Source organism: Crotalus tigris, unplaced genomic scaffold, assembly GCF_016545835.1.
Source record: "Crotalus tigris isolate CLP2741 ecotype Arizona unplaced genomic scaffold, ASM1654583v1 scf7180000017546.9332058, whole genome shotgun sequence".
NCBI classification, from domain to species: Eukaryota; Metazoa; Chordata; class Lepidosauria; order Squamata; family Viperidae; genus Crotalus; species Crotalus tigris.
Window position 1 is genome coordinate 2956145 of NW_024096465.1, and position 23381 is coordinate 2979525.

The 23381-nt window shown below is 40.3% G+C and overlaps 1 protein-coding gene across 9 annotated transcripts in view; it reads right to left on the minus strand.

Annotated features, from left to right (window-relative positions):
* The window catches only part of CUNH8orf34 (chromosome unknown C8orf34 homolog), an 89765-nt gene that overhangs the window by 59334 nt on the left and 7050 nt on the right, over window positions 1-23381 (minus strand). For 4 of the 9 annotated variants that reach the window (XM_039335065.1, XM_039335055.1, XM_039335074.1 and 1 more), the window contains 3 exons: window positions 9249-9396; window positions 7226-7357; window positions 3021-3149 (listed from right to left, as the gene is read on the minus strand). In XM_039335065.1, the coding sequence (XP_039190999.1) occupies window positions 3021-3149; window positions 7226-7357; window positions 9249-9396 (409 nt within the window). Of the gene's footprint in view, window positions 1-3020; window positions 3150-7225; window positions 7358-9248; window positions 9397-10014; window positions 10116-10148; window positions 10281-19913; window positions 19971-23381 lie in introns of those variants that run through there. The other 5 variants (XM_039335045.1, XM_039335036.1, XM_039335112.1 and 2 more) reach the window with 3 other exon arrangements.

Consider the following 23381-nt stretch of genomic DNA (forward strand, 5'->3'; position numbering starts at 1 on the left):
CACACACTCGACCTTGTGTTTCTCTCGGGGCAATGGAGACATGATCTGGAATTAAGGGGAATAGAGATCTCGCCCTTGTCATGGACAGATCATTTCCTATTGAGGCTGGACTTCAGAGCATCACTCCCCCATCGCAGGGAGAGGGAGCCGACTAGGTGGTTCCGCCCCAGGCGCCTAATGGACCCAGATCGGTTCCAGGAGGAGCTTGGGGAAATACCTGACTCCCTTGTCCACAACTCGTCCGGGTCCCTGGTTGCGGCCTGGAATGAGGCGGCGTCCGGGGCCCTGGATCGAATTGCGCCTCTGTGGTGGTGGTCCCCGGAGGGCGCCTTCATTTACTGAGGAGCTCCGGGAGATGAAGCGCCACAAGAGACGTCTAGAACAACGTTGGAGGACCAGTAACTCTGAATCTGACCGATCACTATTAAGAGCCTATCTTAGAACTTATTTAGTGGCGATAAGGGCGGCAAAGCATGTTCACTTTTCCGCACTTATTGCGTCCGCAGAATCTCGCCCGGCCACCTTGTTTAGGGTGACCCGCTCCCTTCTTAAAGTGGAGGAGGCGGAGGAACCCTTGCAGGGGAGAGCTGAGGAGTTTGTTCAGTTTCTTTCGGACAAAATCGCTCAGATTCAGAGAGACCTGGACTCCGACTGGGCAGTGCCAGCTGAGTTGCCGGGGGCTGGTCTTAGTCATGTTATCTGGAGCGAGTTTGAGCCTGTGACCCCTGATGAAGTGGACAATGCCGTGAGGGCAATGAATGCCGCCACCTATTTATTGGACCCGTGCCCCTCCTGGCTGGTTTCTGCCAGTAGGGAGGTGACATGAGGCTGGCTCCAGGCAATAATCAATGCCTCCTTGATGGAGGGGTCTTTCCCACAATCTTTAAAGGAAGCAGTGGTGAGGCCCCTCCTCAAGAAGCCTTCCCTGGACCCAGCTGTTTTGAAGAACTTTCGTCCCGTCTCCAACCTCCCCTTTGTGGGGAAGGTTGTAGAGAAGGTGGTGGCGTCCCAACTCTTGCGATCCTTGGATGAAACTAATTATCTGGACCCTTTTCAATCTGGTTTCAGGCCCGGCTACAGCACTGAGACTGCTTTGGTCGCACTGACCGATGACCTCTGGCGAGCCCGGGATAGGGGTCATTCCTCTATCCTGGTGCTTGTTGACCTCTCAGCGGCTTTCAATACCATCGACCATGGTATCCTTCTGTGTCGTCTCAGAGAGGTGGGGGTGGACGGCACCGTATTGCGGTGGTTCTCCTCCTACCTCTCTGACAGGTCGCAGTCGGTGTTGGCGGGCGGACAGAGATCGACCCCGAGGCACCTTGATCATGGGGTGCCTCAGGGCTCTGTCCTGTCCCCCCTCCTTTTTAACATCTACATGAAACCGCTGGGTGAGATCATTCGGCGACACGGGGTGAAGTATCATCAGTACGCGGATGATACCCAATTATATATCTCCACCCCGTGTCCTTTCAGTGAAGCAGTCGACGTGATGTGCTGGTGCCTGGAAGATGTGAGAGTCTGGATGGGGGTGAACAGGCTTAGACTCAACCCTGACAAGACTGAGTGGCTCTGTGTCTTGCCTCCCAAAGGTCAACTGGATGGTCCATCATTAGTCCTGGGGGAGGCAAATTTACCTCCCTCAGTGCAGGCATGCAACTTGGGTGTCCTCCTGGACTCACAGCTAAATTTGGAACATCTATCGGCTGTGGCCAGGGGGACCTTTGCCCAGGTTCGCCTGGTGTACCAGTTGCGGCCTTATCTGGACTGAGAGGCTTTACTCACAGTCACTCATGCCCTTGTCACCTCAAGACTGGATTACTGTAATGCGTTCTACATGGGGCTACCCTTGAAGAGCGTTCGGAGGCTGCAGTTGGTTCAGAATGCAGCCGCGAGAGCGATTGTGGGCGCGCCAAGGTACGCCCACATGTCACCTATCCTCCGCAAGCTGCACTGGCTTCCTGTGGGTTTCCGGACGCAATTCAAGGTGTTGGTTATCACCTTTAAAGCCCTTCATGGCATAGGGCCAGGTTACTTACAGGACCGCATACTGCCGCACAGTTCCCAGAGACCGGTGAGGTCCCATAGATTGGGCCTCCTTCAGGTCCCGTCGGCCAGACGATGTCGGCTGGCGGGCCCTCGGGGAAGGGCCTTTTCTGTGGTGGCTCTGACCTGGTGGAATCAACTCCCCCCCGAGGTTCGAACAACTCCCACCCTGCCGGCCTTTAAGAAAGCTCTTAAAACTGTCCTGTTCCGGCAGGCCTGGGGCTGATGTCCCTGGGGGGGGGGCGGGATATGATCAGACTTGCGGTATGATTGTATTATTTTATTGTTTTATTCTTAGATGATTGTTTTAAGTTTGTACGCCGCCCTGAGTCCTTTGGGATTGGGCGGCATATAAATAAAATTAAATAAATAAATAAATAAAATTAAATAAATAAATAACATAAAATTAAATTTAGTTTATCATAAGATGCATTAAAGCAAATTTCAGCCATAAAAACTGATTTTTATAATGGCACAAAAACCAACAGAACAACAAATATAAGAAAGAATACAACTAGAGATTTTGCTGGCATATTAGAACTCAGTTACAATATACCAAGCTGGCATTCAAAAGTCATCTTAATCAGCTACTTTTTTCAAGAAATTACGTAAAGACATAAAATTCTTTACAAGTGAATAGAGCAGGAAAGGACTGATGAAAGGCTCAGATGGAACAGTGGAACAGTGGAAGTTTTTCATAAATCTTAAAAATGTTCGTTTAAATGAACATTTAAATGTCCATTTAAAAAATGCAAACAATCTTTTGAGAGTCATCTAATGTGCTTTAAACTGTGCAGAGAAATGTTCAGACTTAATCCTGTTACTATGTGTATCACAAGCTGTTGGTACTATTTTTAAGATTATTTTAATGAAACTCTTGTCAAATAGGTATTGCCTTCATTAAAGTTATTTCTAATCATCATGTCATAGGAATACGCTTTTTCAGTACATGCCTCACGTGTTGATCAACTTACTTTGAGAAAGATTTTCAAGAGCTTTGCCAAGTTTCTTACTTTCTTGAAGGATATGATTTAATTCATCAAAATCATGATGCTCTGACTTTGACTTCCAATCACATTTCAGATGTCCTACTGATCGTGGCACTAAATAAAATAAAGCACAATTTCAGGTTATAAAAATCTGGGGGGAAAAGCAGACATAAAGCTCCCACGCTAAACAATTTTCCCAGTGCTCACTTACATGTTGCTTGGTCAATATCTTAAAACTGAAACTAAAGACTGTAGTTTTGTTTCTATAGAAACTGATGTTCACATCTTTATAAGCATGCAATCATTTCCAAACATGCTGAATTTAAATAATTAAAACTCAACCTTTCTAATTATGTTATAATGAAAATTAAATAAACATTTTCAGGATGTCTTCTGTTTGCAAAGTATTCTGGGAGAAAAAATACTGCAAAGGAGTTCATTTTTTAAGAAACAAGAGCTTTTTCTGAAGTGAAATATTGCAATGCTCTTCTTGCCAATTAGATGTCATTTCAAGATTTTCCATTCCATTCTTCCCTTCCCCAATTCACTATTGGGTTTTTTTTCCCCAACAGCATTCTGTAGCTACTGAGCATGCTCAATCCTCTTTGGCCGGTTTGGAAATTGTTAACTAAAAAAATAAAAACATGTTTTAAAGTAAGCATACAAATAAATAAAATTAGTGTTTATTCCGTAATGTTTTGTCTAGGTCCATGTAACATGTTTCTTAACTGCTGATTTCCTCATTTCAGTTTTGTATGTAACAGTTCATAGGGGTTTTCATCATTAAAATATGCAGTAATGCAGGATTACTGGGACAATAGCAGATTCTTTTTTTTAATAAAAACCCACTTCTATAATTGGAAATTACTTTGGCTTTCTTCTTCCTTTCCATCAACTGGGCAAAAATAAAATTCCTGTGACCGTGTGATATGGACCCATGGAAGAGAGCTTTCCTTCTTTAACACTTACCTTCAAGAAACTGAGATAACAATATAAATATAAGACCCAGACTTATGAGACAAGAGTCCATCAAGTCTAGTGTTGTTGTGACTTATAATAACCAAGCATATCTAGAGAAGCTCATAAATATGGACAAGATAGCAATAGATCATTTCTACTGATACTTTATGTCTGCTAGTATTCAAATTATGTGCCTGCGATTATAGAGACACTAAAATAGCTACTGACAGCCTGATTCTCCATGAATTTATTAAAGCATTTACACCAGCTCCTCTGATGACAGAATGTTCAATAGTTCAAGAAATATTTTTTTTATTCCTCCTAAATCTCTCAAATGCTTACATTCGTAAGTAGGGGGAAAAAACTATCAACATTTTTCATGCTACAGTATCCACAAATTTAAGTGGAAGGAATAAAAAACTCCTTTCACACGACTTGAGGGTTTTTAAATTACTCCCACATTCAACTATAACTATGAAACTGCAAATCTTTTACTGGCAAAGTAACAGGAAAGTTTTGTTTTTCTTTTGAAAGATTAATTCACAATTTTAAATTAATTCCAATTCAAGTTTCAATTGCATAAAGTACAATGCCTTCAACAAAAGTAGCACCAGCTCATTGAGAATTGCAATGATCACTACAGTATTTTTTACTGAATGTCTAGGACAGTGGTTCTCAATCTTCCTAATGCCGCGATCCTTTAATACAGTTCCTCATGTTGTGGTGACCCCCAACCATAAAATTATTTTCGTTGCTACTTCATAACTGTAATTTTGCTACTGTTATGAATCATAATGTAAATATCTGATATGCAGGATCAGACTCTAGAGTAGACTCTAGAAGATAGAACCATCCAACAAAAGGAATTCCACAACTACGGGTAGTCCTCAACTAACGAGCACGACTGAGCCCAACATTTCTGTTGCTAAGCAAGGCAGTTGTTAAATGAGTTGCACCCATTTTACAACCTTTCTTGCTGCAGTTGTTAAGTGAATCACTGCAGTTATTAAGTTAGGAACACAATTGTTAAATGAATCTGGCTTCCCATTGACTTTGCTTGTCAAAAGATTGCTAAAAATAATCACATGACCCTGGGACACTGCAACCGTCATAAATACAGGCCAGTTGCCAAGCATCCACATTTTGATCACATGACCAATTGAAGGAAAAGCAGCAAGAGAATGGAAGAAAGGAAAAGGGTTATAAATAAAAAATCAGAACCCCTGTAACATTTTGTGGATGAAGCGAGGGGTTACGTGACTACTTTTTCATGGAAGTTTCCCAAAACAGAAGGATACGACTTTACAGCTGTCCCAGATTCCAGCTATTTCATTCCCTCCTTCCAACATTTTCACCTTCCACTGAGCGTACTTGATTCTCATCTAAATGTTTTCTGACAAGTCCCTCTCTCAATGCATTTCCTTTTTCCTAACAATTTCTGGCAGTGGAGTATACACTTCCCCAATCAGAGTCTCACCTTTGGATCCTGATCAGGCGGGAGGCAGAATAAAAGGAACCCATTTAAAGGCGAGAGGAGGGAAAATCTCGAGGTTGGCTTGCTCCCAATTCACGACAAAAAAGGCAAAGGGAAGCTTGCATTCGGGCTGGCAGGCTGGCTGGCTGGCTTGCTGGCTTTCTCGCCCACGCCAACTCCCTTCTCTTCGCTTGCAGCCGGGCGATTCTGAGTTTAAATGCAGCTCCTAGCAATCCCAAGGAAAATCCCACGTATGGGGGTGGGGAGACTCAGTTAAGGTGCTTGCAACCCCGCACACAAGGGCAGAGACCAACCCCCGTTTTTTTTTTTAAAAAAGCTAAGATTAAAAAAAATACAATCGCTGGCGGAAAGAAAAGATGATCGCCGGTGCTTTTATTCACAGACACCAGATTTATTTTTCCCCAGATCATAAAATGTCCATTCCTCCCTCCAAAAGGGAGGGAATCAAAATACAAAAGGAATCCACCCCCATGGCAAAGCCCTCCGGTGTGCTGATTCCACAGCTAACAACACTTCCCTCCTTCCTCCTCCTCCTCCTCCTGTCTTATCCCCCAACTCCCCGCCAGCCTGTCTCCCCTCTTCCACAGAGGTGCAAGCGACTGCATGCAAGCGCGATCTGGAGCAGCTCTGCCGGCTTCACAGATTCCCCGGGAAGATACGTCATGGACACCAATGTTCGGGCCGCGGCTTCTGATTGGTGAAAAAGCTGGGAGAAGGCGGGCTGAGTCGTTGGCTTTTGCTAGCTCTACCTGAGAGGTGGGGAGTTGTTCCTTTGATGCTTTAAGTCTTACCATTCTCTGTGTTGTTTTTATCTGCCTGGAGATGGATAAAGAAGCGGTATCTCGGTTCCTAAGACCATCGGAAATATGTGTTTTCCGATGGTCTTAGGTGACCCCTGTGAAAGGGTTGTTCAACCCCCAAAGGTGTTGCGACTCACAGGTTGAGAACCGCTGATCTATGAAAACTCATTACTAATATTTTTTTTTAATTTTCCTGAATCTTATTATTCAGCATTAATAGCCAGCACTGAAGTTGGCTTACTTTCCTGCTATAATTCTTGAATTAGCATTATCTTTTATACCAGCTGTAATGTAAGTAACATAATATATTAGATATCAAAATGAATTTTAGGGCTTTTCTTGTTTCTTATTGTAATAAACTACTTTCTTCTTTTTACATTTTTATATGTACTTCAGTTAAGTCTTTTTATTTCTAAAAATTCTTCTGCTATGTAGCTTTCAATATGTAAAAATATCAGATTAGGTACATAATGGAGTTAGACAAAACCACAAGGGTTTCAAGAATCTACACAGATATTCTGCTTCTAATTTAACTATAGGCCAAACAAATGTATCTATATTCTCTGAAGAGAAAGTAGAGGCTGACCTCAGTTGGAGCACTTGATACTTGAAAAAGTACAACATGTCTACACAAATGCATTATCTCATACATATCCAAATGAATATGTATAACATGAATCCTACAGTTTGCATATTGATTAGGCAGACAATAATAATTGAGCTGTACTTTGTCACAAGCAATAGCATAGTATTATTATTCTACACGATTCAGGTCCCCGAAAATCACAAGACAGAGCAGGCATACATTTATTAACTAAATTTAAATTTTTTCAAACACATCCCCACAGAAGCATGAAAATCAAAATATCAGTATAGAAATCACAAACTACATTTAATGGTATAGAAATCACAAACTATATTTAATACTTCCTTACATGATTTAGATTCTGGTGATGGAGGAGAAATGCTGGATACTGCAAGGTCACTTTTTGATTTTTTAGGTTTCTTTGCATTTGTCTTCCAGGGTTTATCATAATTTCTGAAATCCCTTCTGGCTCCCTTATGTTCTAATGGAAAAATATATTTGCTTATTTTTTTTGAAACATAAAGAAATCATAATTCCACAAATAAAATTATTCAGCATATGTGCAACATAACAATTATATAGAGCTGTATACATAATTCATAGCATTGCTATGAACAAATGTTTACATTCTATAAAATTATGAATCTTTTTATTTTCATTTCTTTTTTTAATAAATATTTTATTAATTTTCTATTTTTACAATCACGTGCTTAATAGACAATGTGATGACTGAGTCCATTAGTAATTCCATGATATATATAAGCTTCTTCAAACTAAATCCAATATTACATCATCCAATACATCCTCTCTTCTTCCGGTAATAGACATTTTTCCACACTAAGCAAATACAATTCTTATTGTTGTTAATAAATATACAGTTGAATAGCAGTTTTCTAATAGTATCAATAATCAGTTTAGAATATCTTTTCTAACCAAAACATATCTTAACTGCATTCACACTCAATATCCATTTATTCAGTCCATATACTATTTTTGCTTTTTTCAATTTTAATTCAAAATATCCCAATCATTTATCATTTCGAAACAAGTTATATTTAGGTAACCAAAAGCTTCCCTTATTCAAACTTCTTAGCATTTTCTTATTTTCCTTTTCATACCAAGATATGATATTCTGATTACAAATCTTATCTATCTAGTTATAATTATATTTCTATTTCTAGCAATCTACTCTTAACCATATTCAAACATCTAATTAATAATATAATATCCCCTCTAATAGGTCAAAGCTTCTGTTTTCTTCAGTCTTACTCTAGCTTTCTTCCTTTGCCAACTAACTTTCCAAGTCAGTGCATTTGGATCATCAAATAATTTTTCCTTATTTTTGTGTATATTATTTGGAACAAGAGGAACAATTTAGTTAAAGTATTTTTGAAAGAACTACCCCACTGATATTCATTAAACAGCTTCCCTGTAATAAACAGCTTATTGTCTTTCATTGTCAGCAGCTTTTGACTGGCTATACAAATGTAGCCAGTCTTTCCTCCACCAGTTTAGAGGGCTTCCTCAGATCAAACAGGAGTGCTGCTGCCCCCCCCGCCCTCCTTGCTTGTCACCTCTACCCTTTCCAGGATCCCCCAGTGGGGCAAAAGACAGAACCCCGTCTTCCTGCATCCTTTCTGCCACGATGTCAAAACTGGAAGCCTCTTTTTATTTTCATTTCTGTATGCCTTTCATAGGTATTTGTGAAAAAATATACCATGTAGTACTACTGCATTTGCATGGTAATACTTTTTGATATTTTCATAATCCAAAATAAAATATCATTAAAATATATTTAAGTATAGTAAAGAGACTATTTTTGACATAACCATGTAACCAAATAACCATATGAATTGCTACTTGTTTAAATTTTTCTTTACAAAAAAAATCTCTTGGCATTTATATATCTGTTCGTAGGTTAAAAAGATCTCCATGTACGTAGAATAAAATACTGATCTATGTCTTTAGTTCATCACATGGCCAGTGCCACTGGAAATTTACATCTGGACATTAGGAGGAATATCCAAAGAGGATTTTTTAAAAGTATACCTATTAATATATGACAACTTCTCCTGTGGGGCATCCAGATTGTATGGTTTCATTGCACCTTAATAACTGATGAGTTAATGTGAAGATATTAGACTGAAATAAAGAGTACTAGATAAACCCAGGTAAACTTTGGGATAGATAATTTAATGAATTAAATGTGGACAGACATAAGAACTTTGAATATATAAAATATATGATTTCTAGGCATACAACCTCTGGGAAGATAAATAAGATCTAATAAAAATATAACAATTTTGATATACAGTGGTCACAAAATTGTGTTCACTTAGAATTCCTCAAAGAATAACTATTGTTCTACATACCTGAAGCTTCACTCTCTGCCCAGAGAGCAGCAGATCCAGACAATGTTCTCTGAATGTGACCATGGCTCCCTTGTTTGGCCTGAAGATGGTCAATGAGAAATGGAATTGGATGTTCAGGAGTTTCTGTTATTAGCTTGGTCATCAGTTCCTTAAAAAATCAAGTGAAGATGTGTCAAATACATGCCTGAAGTTCATCTTGTTTCAGTGAAAGTTTGAAATATAATTAATCTTTTAATTAATCAAACCCTCTCTTAGAGTTGTTGGGGTGTTGTTGTTTTTTGCAAAAAAAGGTAAAGTATTTGAATGCCTGAAGGATTATGACAAAACTATGTATTACTGAAACCACCTCAAAAACCACAAAGCTGCCAAAGAAAAACTGAATCAGAAGTGCAGAATTCTGATTCATGTAATTTACTTCCCACTTTAAAATAAAAGAAAAAACATAAGAATGCTTCTTTAATCCTATGAAAAGTACAGAAGAAGTTATTTAATTGGCAGAAAGGGCTAGCTGGATTCAGTACATTGTTTAAATATGGTTTGTTGAGTAAGTTTCATAGAGCAAAAAGTCATAAACCATGGTTTGAAGTCCACTTTGATCAGAATTAAACATTGCATACTACAAGTGAATACTTGGTGTAAATCCAGTTAATAATTCAACTTGGTTGGTTTATGTATAAATTATTTTTATTAAAATGATCATATACTTTTCTTCATTTGTATATTTTTCAAAATCACTCTATAAAAATCATTTATTCTTAGTAAGTACCTGACAACTTCAGCTGCCAGCATAGAAATGACTTAATTCTTTCCATGCAAGTTAATTATTCCAGATAATTACTTAACCTTCTCCTTTCTTGCAGCATTTTGTTCATTGGATTTCACCTTGCTTTAAAAACACACCTCATGCTTTGAAAAGATTTTTGCAAATGTGTTTCTCAATTAATGTGACTTATTGCCCTCTTTTAATAATCTTTTCCATTTCTTTTGTATTTCCAAATCTTTTGCATTTCATTATCTTTCAGCACCAACAACCTGTAAATCATAAAAAAAAAAAAATCCAGCACAGGACTATCAAATCCCTCAGACTGACTTATTTCAGTTAGTTATAATGTTTTCTACACACAGAATCTTATGTCAAGCACATTTAATTTAAAATATTACCTTTCCTCTTTTTAAAAGCATAATTTACTCTGATTTATTTATGGTTTTTATTATTTCACAAGTAATGAAATGCAGCCATGCCTGCACAATTATTTTTAGTGAACACATGTTGCCCCAATGAATTTTTTCATTCTTGGAAGAAGAATGGTGCAGTAGCTTCTGATTTGTTCAACTGTTCACATATCTATGGGAATGAGCATAGAGAAGCCCATACACCCGCCCACCATATTTTCCTTCTCTATGCTGGGCAAACACTGCAGATCATTATATTTTGTCCATAAAACATAATGTTGTATTATGATTATTACTTTCTTCTATCTGCCTTTCTGTCCTTTATGATAATGGGGAACAGCATCCATCTTTCTTTTCTTTTGGCTTAAGGCAGTTACGGTATATTTTTAAAGGATGGAATAGTTCTGCTTTCCAGAAAACCCCAAGAGAACTCAGCAACTTATACAGAATCTAGCCTTGAGACTAGCCATCAGTTTTGAGCAGACAATGCATGAGCAGCAAGAAATGCCAAAGGAATGGATGGATGAGATAGGGAAAAAAGTAGGGACACTAGTGCTGGATGAACTGAGATGAATATACAAGCAACATCCAGGGCAGTTATAATATGCATACCATTATAACACCAGCAGTGCTTCCTAGAAGTAAACACCCAGCGGAGAAACATGGTATTTCATCTACACTATCCATCCACTTAATTAAAAAGAAAAGTGATTCAACTGTTTCAGACATGCAGATATTCTTTCATTTCCCTTTCTCCTAATATCACATTTCCCCCATAATTAGTTTGACAGACAACTTCCTTTTAATAGGATCTTGAAACAGATTTCTAAACATCCAGCTCCTGAAATTGTGCAGTGAAAACAAATGTCTATTACTACAGAAAGTTTTGCTAGCCTGAAGTATTTCATATCTGACTTTGTAAACCAATATGCATGACAGGCTGTCCATGAAGTACACTTGTGCTGAATGGCCAAGCAATTTATACATACATACATACATACATACATACATACATACATATAGGTCTTTGGTTATTTGGGTTTTGTCCCGTGTAAAATTGGAAGTGTCTTGGCGACATTTCGACGAAGTCCCATTCGTCATGATCAGGCTGGTGTTTTCAGCTTCGTGCTTCGAGGAGCACGAAGCTGAAAACACCAGCCTAAAGATGACGAATGCGACTTCGTCAAAACGTCGTGAGTCCTTTCCAAAGACCTGGGATAGGCAGATGCTATTCTTCAATAGTGTTAAAGGTATTGTCGCAGAATATAAGCTGTTCCAAGAAAAGCTGTTTTTGCAATTGACCAATGGTGATTTTGTCAGTGCTGATAGTTTTCAAGTAGTAATCTAACTGTTTGGGGAGTTCGCCTACGGCGCCTATTATTGTTGGTACCACCATTGCTCTTTTGCCACAGTCATTCTATTTCTATTTTGTATTTTGTGATTTTCTGGGAGAGCAAACCAGGTATTGTAGAAAGTTGCATATCTCTAATAAAATCAATCTAAAATATGATAAGAATGTTTCTTTCTCTCTTAGCCCCTAAAACATCCCACAAATGTCTCCACCAATATCAGCCCTAGATACATTGGTTGCAGCTTTTTTGTGACCATCTAAAATGGTATTTTTAGACTAAAGGAGAAATCTGAAGATTCTAGCTTCAATGTATTTCTAAAAGCCATTACCTCAGCATCCTGCAGGCACAGAGTTTTGCTCTAAAAAATATTTCAGATGCCTTCAAAGGGCTAAATGAAAGGAAAATTAAAATGCAAATGGTTCAGAACTGAATTTCACATAGAAATAAAACCTCATTAATTCTACAATAAGAAAACCATTATCAGTTCATGAAAAAAAACTGCAGTCTTCTCTTCCCATTAAGCATGTCCTTCAGTTCCATTTTCCTAAGGTTAAAAAAAAAATGAAACAGACCTTTTAACAATTCAGCAAGTAATAGATAGGGACACAAAGAGACGCTGTAGGACTAAAGTGTTCTACATTTTATCTGTCAATGTTCTACTTTCTACTCTAAATGTTTGTCAAATTACATTTGGATGAAAAAGTTTAAATATTCCTGGTCAAACTGAATGTTCTAATGTACCACTGAAACATTTAATGTCAACAGTGGTGCCTAAACTTTTATATACAATATGTGTATAGTTTTATGTCATAAAAGTTCATGATTTCTATATGAACTGGTAATTTCAGTGATGAGATAAATACATACGGAGCTATTTCACACAGAATTAGAAAACTGATCACTCTTGATCAGATTATCAATATTGGGATAAGTAACTAGATTTCTTTAGTAGCACTAGCAATAGCACTTAAACTTATATACCACTTCATACTGTTTTACAGCCATCTCTAAGCAGTTTACAGTCACCATATGGCCCCCCACATTTTACCGACATCAGAAGGATGGAAAGTTGAGTCAACTTTGAGCCAGTCAGGATTGAACTTCAAGCTGTGGGCAGAGGTAGCCTGCAATACTGCATTCTAACCATTGTGCCACCATGGCTAAATTACAAATGCCACAATTCTTTGTACTAAGTCATGGTAAAAAAGACCAGTGAGAATTAAAATCTAAAACATTTCAGGTAACCAAGTTTCTAACTTCTGGTCTACATTTATTTGCATAGCTCTTTTTGAAAAAAGTATTTCCTATCTGGAATCAGGTACCGAATATACATATCTGGTAGCTGCACATAACACTATATAGCTCTTGCTTATCTGTAACCTCATGATAATATAACCTTGTTAGAATACAGATCTGGAATCCAGAATCCCACTATTTAGTTAGTATTAATTGACATAACTCCACTTTATATTCTTATAATCCAGAATGTTGTTGTCTACGGCAAGTTCATTGTGAGGGCATTGTAAGAACCCACCCCACTTTGCATCTTAAGAAGACAGAACTCTTGGAATAATTCTTCCAACAGGAATCCTTTATTAAGAGAAAATGGTTGCAGGCATGCTAGACAGGACTTGGGGTTCAAGCTCTCCCATTCAAGGTTTTAAGGGGTTCCCCAGTAGTCCCACCCAATCAACCCCCCTTCCAGTGATAGTTTCAAGTATCACAATTCCACCCCCTTTCTTCTTTCTTCCGTCTGGATGGAGACTTCAGGTAACTACATGAAAGGCAAATACCCTGCTTTGTTATGATAAGGTCCTCTAGTGCTAACGCTTTGATGTTACAATAAATACACATTCAGCATTCAGCTCTTTGAAGTGTACTGAAGGAAGTGAGGGCCATAAAGCCCCTTTGTTCTCCCCCTTCTCTCCCTCTGATGGCAGAATCCAGAGAAGGCAGAATTGGGAGTTTCTATATTTGATAATTAAAGATGAAATATAATTGGATTCTGACATCCGGCCCCTCTTAACAATAAGAGAGATCCACCTGCAAGAAAACAAAACAGGTATAAAAGTTAGTTAGGCTTGTTGGGATACTCTGTGTGAAACTTCTTCAATAGTTTCGGGGCTCTGACATGACGTTTATGGACCCACTCGTTTTGTGAGGCAGGGAGGTGTTTCCAGGCAACTAGGTACTGAGTTGCTCCATGATATCTCCTAGAGTCAAGGACTTCCTTTATTTCGAAGTGTTGTTCACCCTCCACCATGATTGGAGGTGGTGGGGGGGGGATTTTTGGCCGTAGAGGTGACTGATGCTCTCTTTTCAGCAAGCTGCAATGAAAAATTGGGTGTATTTGCCTGAGGTTTTTGGGTAATTCTAATTCTACTGTTACTGGATTTATGATCCTTTTAATTGGAAAAGGTCCTATATATTTTGGTCCAAGTTTTTTACAGGGCTGTAGGGACTTTAGGTATTTTGTAGATAAGTACACCATTTCTCCTATAATGAATGGTGTAGGCTCAACCCTTTTTTTATCGGCTTGTGCTTTGTATGCCCGCCTAGCTTCATCTAGTGATTTTCTGACTATTGGCCAGGTGTTTTGTAGGTTTTCCATCCATTCTTTCAGTGAAGGGATCGTTGGTTCTTTTGGGGTTAACTCTGGCATAGGGTTGAAACTTTGACCGTTGGCTATTTGAAAAGGAGTGTAGCCTGTGCTGGAGTGGACTGCATTATTGTAGGCAACTTCTGCAAAAGGAAGTAAGTCCGTCCAATCACTCTGTTGGAAATTTAAAAAACATCTCAAATATTGCTCAAGTACCGACTGGCACCGTTCCGCTTGTCCATCCCCTTGAGGGTGGTGGCTAGATGTCAATCCCTGAGTGGTCCCTAAGAGGGATAAAAATTCCTTCCAAAATGCAGACGTAAATTGCACTCCCCTATCAGAGATGATGCGTTGGGGTGCCCCGTGCAATCTGTAAATGTGCTGGATGAAAAGTTTTGCTAAGGCCTTTGCAGTGGGAATTTTTTGGCAAGGGATAAAGTGCACCTGTTTGGAAAATAGGTCCGTGACTGTCCAGATAACAGTATTCCCATTGCTTTCTGGCAATTCCACTATAAAATCCATGGCTATTTCCCTCCAGGGGGCTGAGGGACTTGCCACTGGTTGTAATAGCCCTGGCGATTTCCCTTGCAACCTCTTTGCTGATGCACAGGTTGGGCAGCTGGCAACATAACTTTCTATGTCCTTTTTTATTGATGGCCACCAAAATTGCCGTTTAATTAAGTTGTAAAGTTTTTACAAATCCAAAATGCCCTGCTGATTTTGTGTCATGGCAAAGGTTGCATGAAAGTTAGTCTTTGAGTTGTTGGTATATATAACTTTTCCCCTACCCAAGGCAATCCGTCTCTCATTGTGCACACATGTTTGTTTTTCTGGAACCATCATCTGTTTCCAAACTTTTTCTGAATTCAATCCCAGTTTGGCTGTCCAGTTGTGGTTTTATTTTGGCTTGGGTTCTTGTGGTTACTGGCGCGCAGTTGTGACTCTGCCATTATTGGTCTAGAGTCTGTGGTCGTGCGCTGTTATATTGGGGCATGCGAGATAGTGCATCTGCCAGGAAGTTCTTTCTTCCTGGTAAATGTTTGAGCTTAAATTGGAATTGATGAAAATGCTGGGACCAGCGGGCTGGTTTGGGATTGAGTTTCCTGGAAGTTTTCAGGGCTTCTAAATTTTTGTGATCAGTCCATACCTGGAAGGGGATTTTGTTGCCTTCCAGGAACTGTCGCCACGTGAGTAATGCCCAACGTATCCCATAAGCCTCCTTCTCCCATACGGGCCAGCGCTGTTCTGTTTCCGTGAGTTTCTTGGATGTATATGCACAGGGTTGCAATACTGCATCATCATTTTCTTGTAATAGCACAGCCCCCACTGCCACATCACTTGCATCTGCCTGTATTATGAAGGGCTTGTCCATGTCTGGGTGCCTTAGTACTGGTTCGGCAGAAAAAAGTCTCTTTAGTCTCTCAAACGCTGCTTGGCACTCCATTGTCCATGTTAGTGGCTGGCTAGGTTTTACTGAGGATGTTCCCTTCGTTTTTAGTAAGTTAGTGAGGGGCAAGGCTATCTGTGCAAATGAGGGGATGAATTGGTGGTAAAAATTTGCGAAGCCCAGGAAACTTTGTAGTTGCTTTCTTGTGCGGGGTGGTGCCCAATTTAGTACTGCTTTGACCTTCTCCGGGTCCATTTCAATGCCCTGTGGGGATATGCGATAGCCTAGGTAGTCTATCCTTTCCTGGTGGAATTCGCATTTTGAGAGTTTGGCATATAGGTGAGCGGCTCGCAGCTTCTTTAAAACCGCTCTGACAAGTTTGACGTGTTCTTCTTTTGTTTCAGTAAAGATAAGAATGTCGTCCAAGTAAACAAGGACCCCCTTAAATAGGTGCTCCCTTAGAACGTCATTGATTAATTGCAGAAAGACTGCAGGGCCCCCTTGTAATCCAAATGGCAAGACTTTGAATTGATAGCACCCCATGGGGCAGTTAAATGCAGTCTTCCATTCGTCCCCTTCCTTGATTCTCACGCGATAGTAAGCTTCCCTTAGGTCTATTTTAGAAAATATTTTCCCTTTCGATAGGTGTGACAGCATGTCTTTCATGAGGGGCAGCGGGTATAGGTTGCTTTCACTGATTGTATTCAGGGCCCTATAATCCACGCATAAACGTAAAGAGCCATCCTTCTTCTCTCTAAAAAGGACCGGGGCAGCCACTTTAGGCTTGGCTGGCTCAATGAAACCTCTCTCCAGGTTTTTTTTTATAAATCTTTCCATTTCCTCCTTCTCCTTTGGGCTCATGGAGTATAATCTGGGCTTCGGGAGTTTTGCCCCAGGCTTGAATTCAATGGTACAGTCTGTGGGTCGGTGGGGGGGAAGCTCATTCGCCCTCTCCTCACTGAAGACTTCAGCAAGGTCCTATATTCCTCTGGTATTTCTGTTAATCTTTTTTCCTCTCCTATGGATGCTTTTTCTATTCTTGATTCTGGTAGCCTCCCTTGGGGTTTTAAGTCCATAGGGTCCCCCTTCGGGAATTTGATTTCTGTCGTCCTCCAATTTACCCAGGGGTTCCATTTTTTCAACCATTCCATCCCTAGAATCATTGGGCATTCCATACCTGGGGTCACCACAAACGTTAAGTCCTCTTCATGGTTGCCCAGGGAGAGGTGTATTGGCAGAGTGGCTAGGGTAGCTGGCACCCCCCCTGCTATGGATCCATCTAGCTGGCCAAATGAGATTGGTTGTTCCAGTCTCCTGGATGGGATGCCCAGATTCCCCACTAGTGTTGGGCTAATGAGGCAGCGGGTGCAGCCAGAGTCTATTAAGGCTTTCACCTTCACAGCTTCGGGCATGGGGGGGATTAATATAGTCACTGTTTTGAAGATGGGTGTGATGCATCCACTTACCAGGGGTTCGCCCTCCGAGCTGTCATCTGAGGCATCCACCGTCCCTGTGGTGTAGGCTGGAGTTCTTTCCCCTTGGTGAGCAGAGGTGGGGGTTTCTGCAATTTCCATCATTCTCATGGCTGTTTCTTTTGGCTTAGCTGAATACTCTCTGGGTTTGTTGATTGGGGATCTGTCTGGGTTGTGCTGGGGGGCCTTTGAGCGGCATTCTACAGCTCGATGCCCTTCTCTTCCGCACTTGAAACACCCCATTTGCTTCTTGGCTGTATCCGATGATTTCACCGGTTGGTGTGTCAGCTCAGGCGGGGGGCGGCTCCATTGTTTTCTTCGGCGGTGCCTCTTCAATATGTCGATCTCTGCTTCCTCTGCCAAGACGTACCATTCCTCAAGTCGATGTGGGTCCCCTCGGGGCAGGCAAGCATCATATAGATCATAGTTTAGTCCGTCTTTGAAATGGCCAAGGAGGATGTCTTCTGGCCAATTCAGTTTGCTGGCAATGGCCCGGAATTCTTGTGTATACTCGGCCACTGGGCGTTTGCCTTGCCTCATCGTTGTTATTCTTTCACGGGCTTTGCGATCAGCCAGGGGGTCTTCAAATCGTCTTCTCAAAGAGGACATGAAACAGTTGAAGTTACTGAGTTCTGGGGCATTGGAGTCATGCAAGTTCACTACCCAATCCGCAGCTGGTCCATCCAGGGCAGATTGCACGATCCGGATGCGGGCTTTGTCGCTGGGAATGTCCTGCCCATATTCCTCCATGTAGCTGAGTACTTGGGTTAGGAAAAACCCCAAGTGTGTTGGCTCCCCTTTGAATTTCACCTCCAATGGTGGACGTCTTGGAATGGATCAGTGCCTCCATTGTGGGTGGTAGTGTCTTCCGTCCAGATTGCCATCTGTGGTCCGGTAGGGGGTGGGGGCTCCTGGATCAGTAGATGTCCCTGGGGTTGCAGGTTCCACGTCCCCCTCGGTGTCTCTCCCTTTGTGGCTCCAGGAACTGGGGCGGCCGTAGGGCTCAGTATTCTCCTCTCCTAGGGAGCTGAGAGTTCTCTTCATCAGGTCAATAGCTTTCTCTAGGATCCAGTCTGAGTACGGTACCCAGCTTCCTCCCTCTTCACTTGCGTGCAGGGATTTCTCCATCTCCTGCTTCCATTCTGGTTGTTTGGTCCCCCGTCTCAGGGTCACCTTTCTTGATTCCTTTCTCCACTCACTTTTCTTTCCAACGTTCATCGACCAGCGAGGCTTGTGGTCCTGTGTCTCCACCACTTCTTCTCCCGAGGAATCTGACCTCTCAGATCCCAACATCTGGCAAGGTTCCAACTGGGTCAGCGGCTCTCTTTCCAGGGAGTTTTCCCCCTCTCTTTCTCCATTGTCTGACATGGTAAATTTTTTGCAAAATCCCCCGGCAAGGGTCTCCCTTCCAGGTGGATTAATTTTGCAAGTCCTGTCTAATGTAAGGACCCACCCCACTTTGCATCTTAAGAAGACAGAACTCTTGGAATAATTCTTCCAACAGGAATCCTTTATTAAGAGAAAATGGTTGCAGGCATGCTAGACAGGACTTGGGGTTCAAGCTCTCCCATTCAAGGTTTTAAGGGGTTCCCCAGTAGTCCCACCCAATCAACCCCCCTTCCAGTGATAGTTTCAAGTATCACAATTCCACCCCCTTTCTTCTTTCTTCCGTCTGGATGGAGACTTCAGGTAACTACATGAAAGGCAAATACCCTGCTTTGTTATGATAAGGTCCTCTAGTGCTAACGCTTTGATGTTACAATAAATACACATTCAGCATTCAGCTCTTTGAAGTGTACTGAAGGAAGTGAGGGCCATAAAGCCCCTTTGTTCTCCCCCTTCTCTCCCTCTGATGGCAGAATCCATAGAAGGCAGAATTGGGAGTTTCTATATTTGATAATTAAAGATGAAATATAATTGGATTCTGACAGGCCTGCAATCTACAGATATATTGGGAATGCAGATGTAGATCCTATCAACTGATAGCCGAGCCAAAGTGAGATTATGAAATGGTGGGTAAAGTAAAAACAAAATGTACAGAGAATAATAAGCTAAAAAGAGTTTTGTAGCTTAGCTAGAAATGTTTTCACAAGTATCGCTGAATTCTTCCACTCCCTCATACCATTACTAAATTAATTTAATATCTGTGTAGTCCATCTAGTGATGTTCCCTAATAAGCATTGTTCTGGTTTTGCAGGACTATATTAATAATCAATCAATTATTGGATTGCAGAAATAGATAAGCCATTGTCCTACATTATATCTGTTTCCTAGACCTGGCCCCCAACCTTTTGGGCACCAGGGACCAGTTCGTGGAGAAAGACTTTTCCACAGACAGGAGGGGACATGTTTCGCATGCTGCCTGCATCCCATGGATGGGGCTTTGCACAGCCCAGTTGCTGGCATGCCATGGACTAGTGCTGGTCCATGGACCAGAGGTTGGGGACCCTTGTCTTAGATCATATAATCCAACTATGTTTTCCTCATTATTTCCAACTTTGGCCTTCCAATGTCCAACTACAAGCAACACAATATTGTTCTTTCAATTTCAGACTGAACTTCACTATAAAATTGATCAACCTCTTCTTTTGTGTCCGTGGTTGAAGTATAAACCAGGATAATCATGATATTAAAAAGTTATCTATGAAATCTAATTGATATTATTCGTTGCATTGTACTCACATGTTGTCCTTGTTGCGTTCTTCTTGAAAGCAATGCTATTTCTTGTTTTTTTGTATTCTAGGTAATAAACAAAATGATCATCTGATTGAAAATGTCCAATTCCAATTTTTTTAATTCACTAATGCCTAATTTGTTATCTATTTATTTCATATTTTACATGCTTAATTTTCCCTTGTTCAACCTTCTTATGTTCCATGTTCCTCCATTAATTCTGTTTTAGTTTCATATTTTCTTTTTAGCATGGCAACATCAGCAACTACAAATCCTGGAGACTTTAATCAAAACACACCATTATTACTCTGAAAGATATTCAGCTATTCCTCATTAGCATGTTGAGTGCAATCTGACCTGGTTGACCTATCATTCCGCACTATATCATCAATCACTTTATATTGTCCACCTGTGTGGTTTTCCTACTAAAATACAGGAGTGGTTTACCACTTGCTTTTCCTGCACAGAATAAAACTATATCTTTGCCTGCATCAAGGGTGTCAAACTGCCAGCTCGTGAGCTGGTGCATCATGCAGAGGCCATGCCCACCCAGCTCCGGCAATGTGAAAAAAGTTGTGATAGAGTTTGACACCTGTGGCCTACATGATCATATTTTTCCAATGCCTTGCTATATCACTGTTGTCTGGCATTCGTCACTCATCCTTCCCAGGAATGCACAACACAAACACATACACACACACACACACACACACACCTGCCATGATAAGGCAGCATTGTTGACTCCTTCAAATAATAAAATGGCTTATTACATTTTATATAAGGCTAGACTTACCACCTTAAGGATGATATGCACGCAAGCTCTGCTCCTTTAATAATTCTAAATTATGACCATTGTACATTAATGTAGAATATTTTTCCATTCCAACAGAAAAAAACTTATAAGCATATTCATGCCAGGCTTCATTTTAATGTGCCAATTACCTTCTAGCATTCATATCTCTATCCCTTCACAGAGTCACACTGAACATCTACAGTGCAATATGAATAATACTGTATTCTGAAGCATCATTATAAAAGATGTTTCTCACATTGAAGATGTTCACAGATATGCACCAACATTTTTCTCTATTTCTTTGGACCTCTGATTTTCTAACACCATATTTTCCATTGTTCATGTTAGCTGGCCATCTAATTACTTTATATTTCCCAGCCCATGTTCAGGTCTAAGGTGCTATAGTCAAGGCCAGCCACCTGAACAAAGGAGAAAGGGAGGGAATTGATGAAGTGGCTTGTTCTAAAAATGTCTATTGCAGTCAATGATCAAGTATAAGAAGAAAATATATCTAATTAGAATTGTGAATAACATTCTCAGTAAGATCCTCAATGCAGATCAAAGCCTGGGTAAATGCGGCATACTAGACAGCTTTAAGGGGGCACCTGCTTTTTTTCAAAATAGTGATTTTAAAATGGTTTCCAGGTAGAAGAAGGGACCTGAGCTTACTCTCCTGTGTATTATTTTCCTTTAATATATTCCTCATCTAAGAATTTTTATTTCTGTCTGTCTCATTCATAAAGCATGCTATATTTCACCTCTTCTGTATGTTCTTTGCTTCTTAATATTACAATCGCCATCCACAGCCTATTGTGGCAAAATATATTACTTAAGCCTAAATAATTTGTCTGAAAGAAGGTCAAGATTGGAAATACATAGGAATATATTTCTTTGTTAGAGTTCTATCCTAGTGTCATCAAGTGTCATCTAATTTTTCCCACAATCATCATTCATGATATATGCTGAATCAAAAAAAATAATTGGTCCAAAGTCCAGTGAGTTTCTAGGCTCAGGTTGAATGTAGAAAAAAGAACCCCACCTGATTTAAACAAACAAACAAAAGACAGTAGAAAAAATAATTTTCAAATCTTCAAGTCTATAAATGCAAAAGTCTCTTAAAGTAAGGGACAATAAACTCTTGTGGTCATTTTTAGTATTTATTTCTTCATCCCAAATGCACCTGCAGCAAAAGAACCACTCAAGGAAAGAATTATGGCTCTGAGAGAAAGCATTGAACAGTTATATAACTTAATTAAACCTACATAAACATTAAAACTGATGAACAGGCAGTCTGCCCAAGTTTCATCATTAATCAAGTCTTGGACAAGGGAATAAGATTCATGACTTGTCATCTAAAGCAATCAAGACATACATATTTTGCCTATACAGTTATGTATATCTTCCAGGCACCATTAGGACACTTCAAGTTGGATTCTAAAAGGTGCCTTCTCAGGTGTCTCCAGCAGCTGATGCCAATGACCAGAAAAGATGTAGTTGCTTTAAAGAGTGCAACCAGTTTCATCACACTCATACCCTTGAAAGTGCATTGTTAGAATAGGTGCTTTCACCTTTCTGAAACACTATATAACCTTAGTCACTATTCTTTCAGCCAAATTTTCCTCCCCTAACAACTAGTATGTATATTAGTCATTGACAATTCCTCAAAGCTTCCAATTACTGTCTTAGCATGAATTTAGCTCTATTATTTATTTTTCAGAAAGACTTCTGCTCATTATTCCAAGCCCCTAAAACAGTGGTTCTCAACCTTTTTAATGCCGCGACCCCCAACTGGTCGTAAGTCAAGGACTACTCAACTGGTCGTAAGTTGAGGACTACTCAACTGGTGCAGCACCGTTTGCAGAATGGGACTTTTGGCGGGCTCAGCAGGGCAGACACAGCCTGGACAATTCCTATTGGCTTTTGAAAGCCAATAGCATTAGATTCTATTCAAGAGAGTCTATTCTATTGGCTTTCAAAAGCCAATAGAATAAAAGGGAGTAGCACAGCTAAGGAAAAGGAGGGGAAAAAATGGCAGACTGCGTTGTTTGGCGACCCCCGTGAAATGGTCATTCGACCCCAAATGGGGTCCCGACCCACAGGTTGAGAACCACTGCCCTAAAACATATAGATCTCTATGAAATTCTCATCTTTCCTTCAAAATTAGTCTTAGTAGCCGTTTTGCTCTTTCATGGTATATTTGAGTTGCTTTTTTGGTTCATTATTTCCTGGGTGGAATTGTTAGATTTCTGTGTAATCTGTGAACCACAATAAAAAAAACTATGAAGAATTTTTATCACATTTTTGTGCTAGCTAGACAAAAGTCGGATTTCAACTATACAAAAATCAGATTTCAACTATATGTTTTCTTCAATGCAATAAATATAAAGAGCATTAAAAAGAATGCATACATTATTCTTTTCTCCCAATGTATAAAGTCTTTGATGGGTTTTTTTCCAAATAAGCAGCTATAGCAAAAATAAGCAGCTGGGGGGAAAAAACCAGCTACTTAAATCCTTTTTGGAATAGGCTGGAATAGCGGTTCTCAACCTGTGGGTCGCGATCCCATTTGGGGTCGAACGACCATTTCACAGGGGTCGCCAAACAATGCAGTCCGCCATTTTTTTCCCCTTTTCCTTAGCTGTGCTACTCCCTTTTATTCTATTGGCTTTTGAAAGCCAATAGAA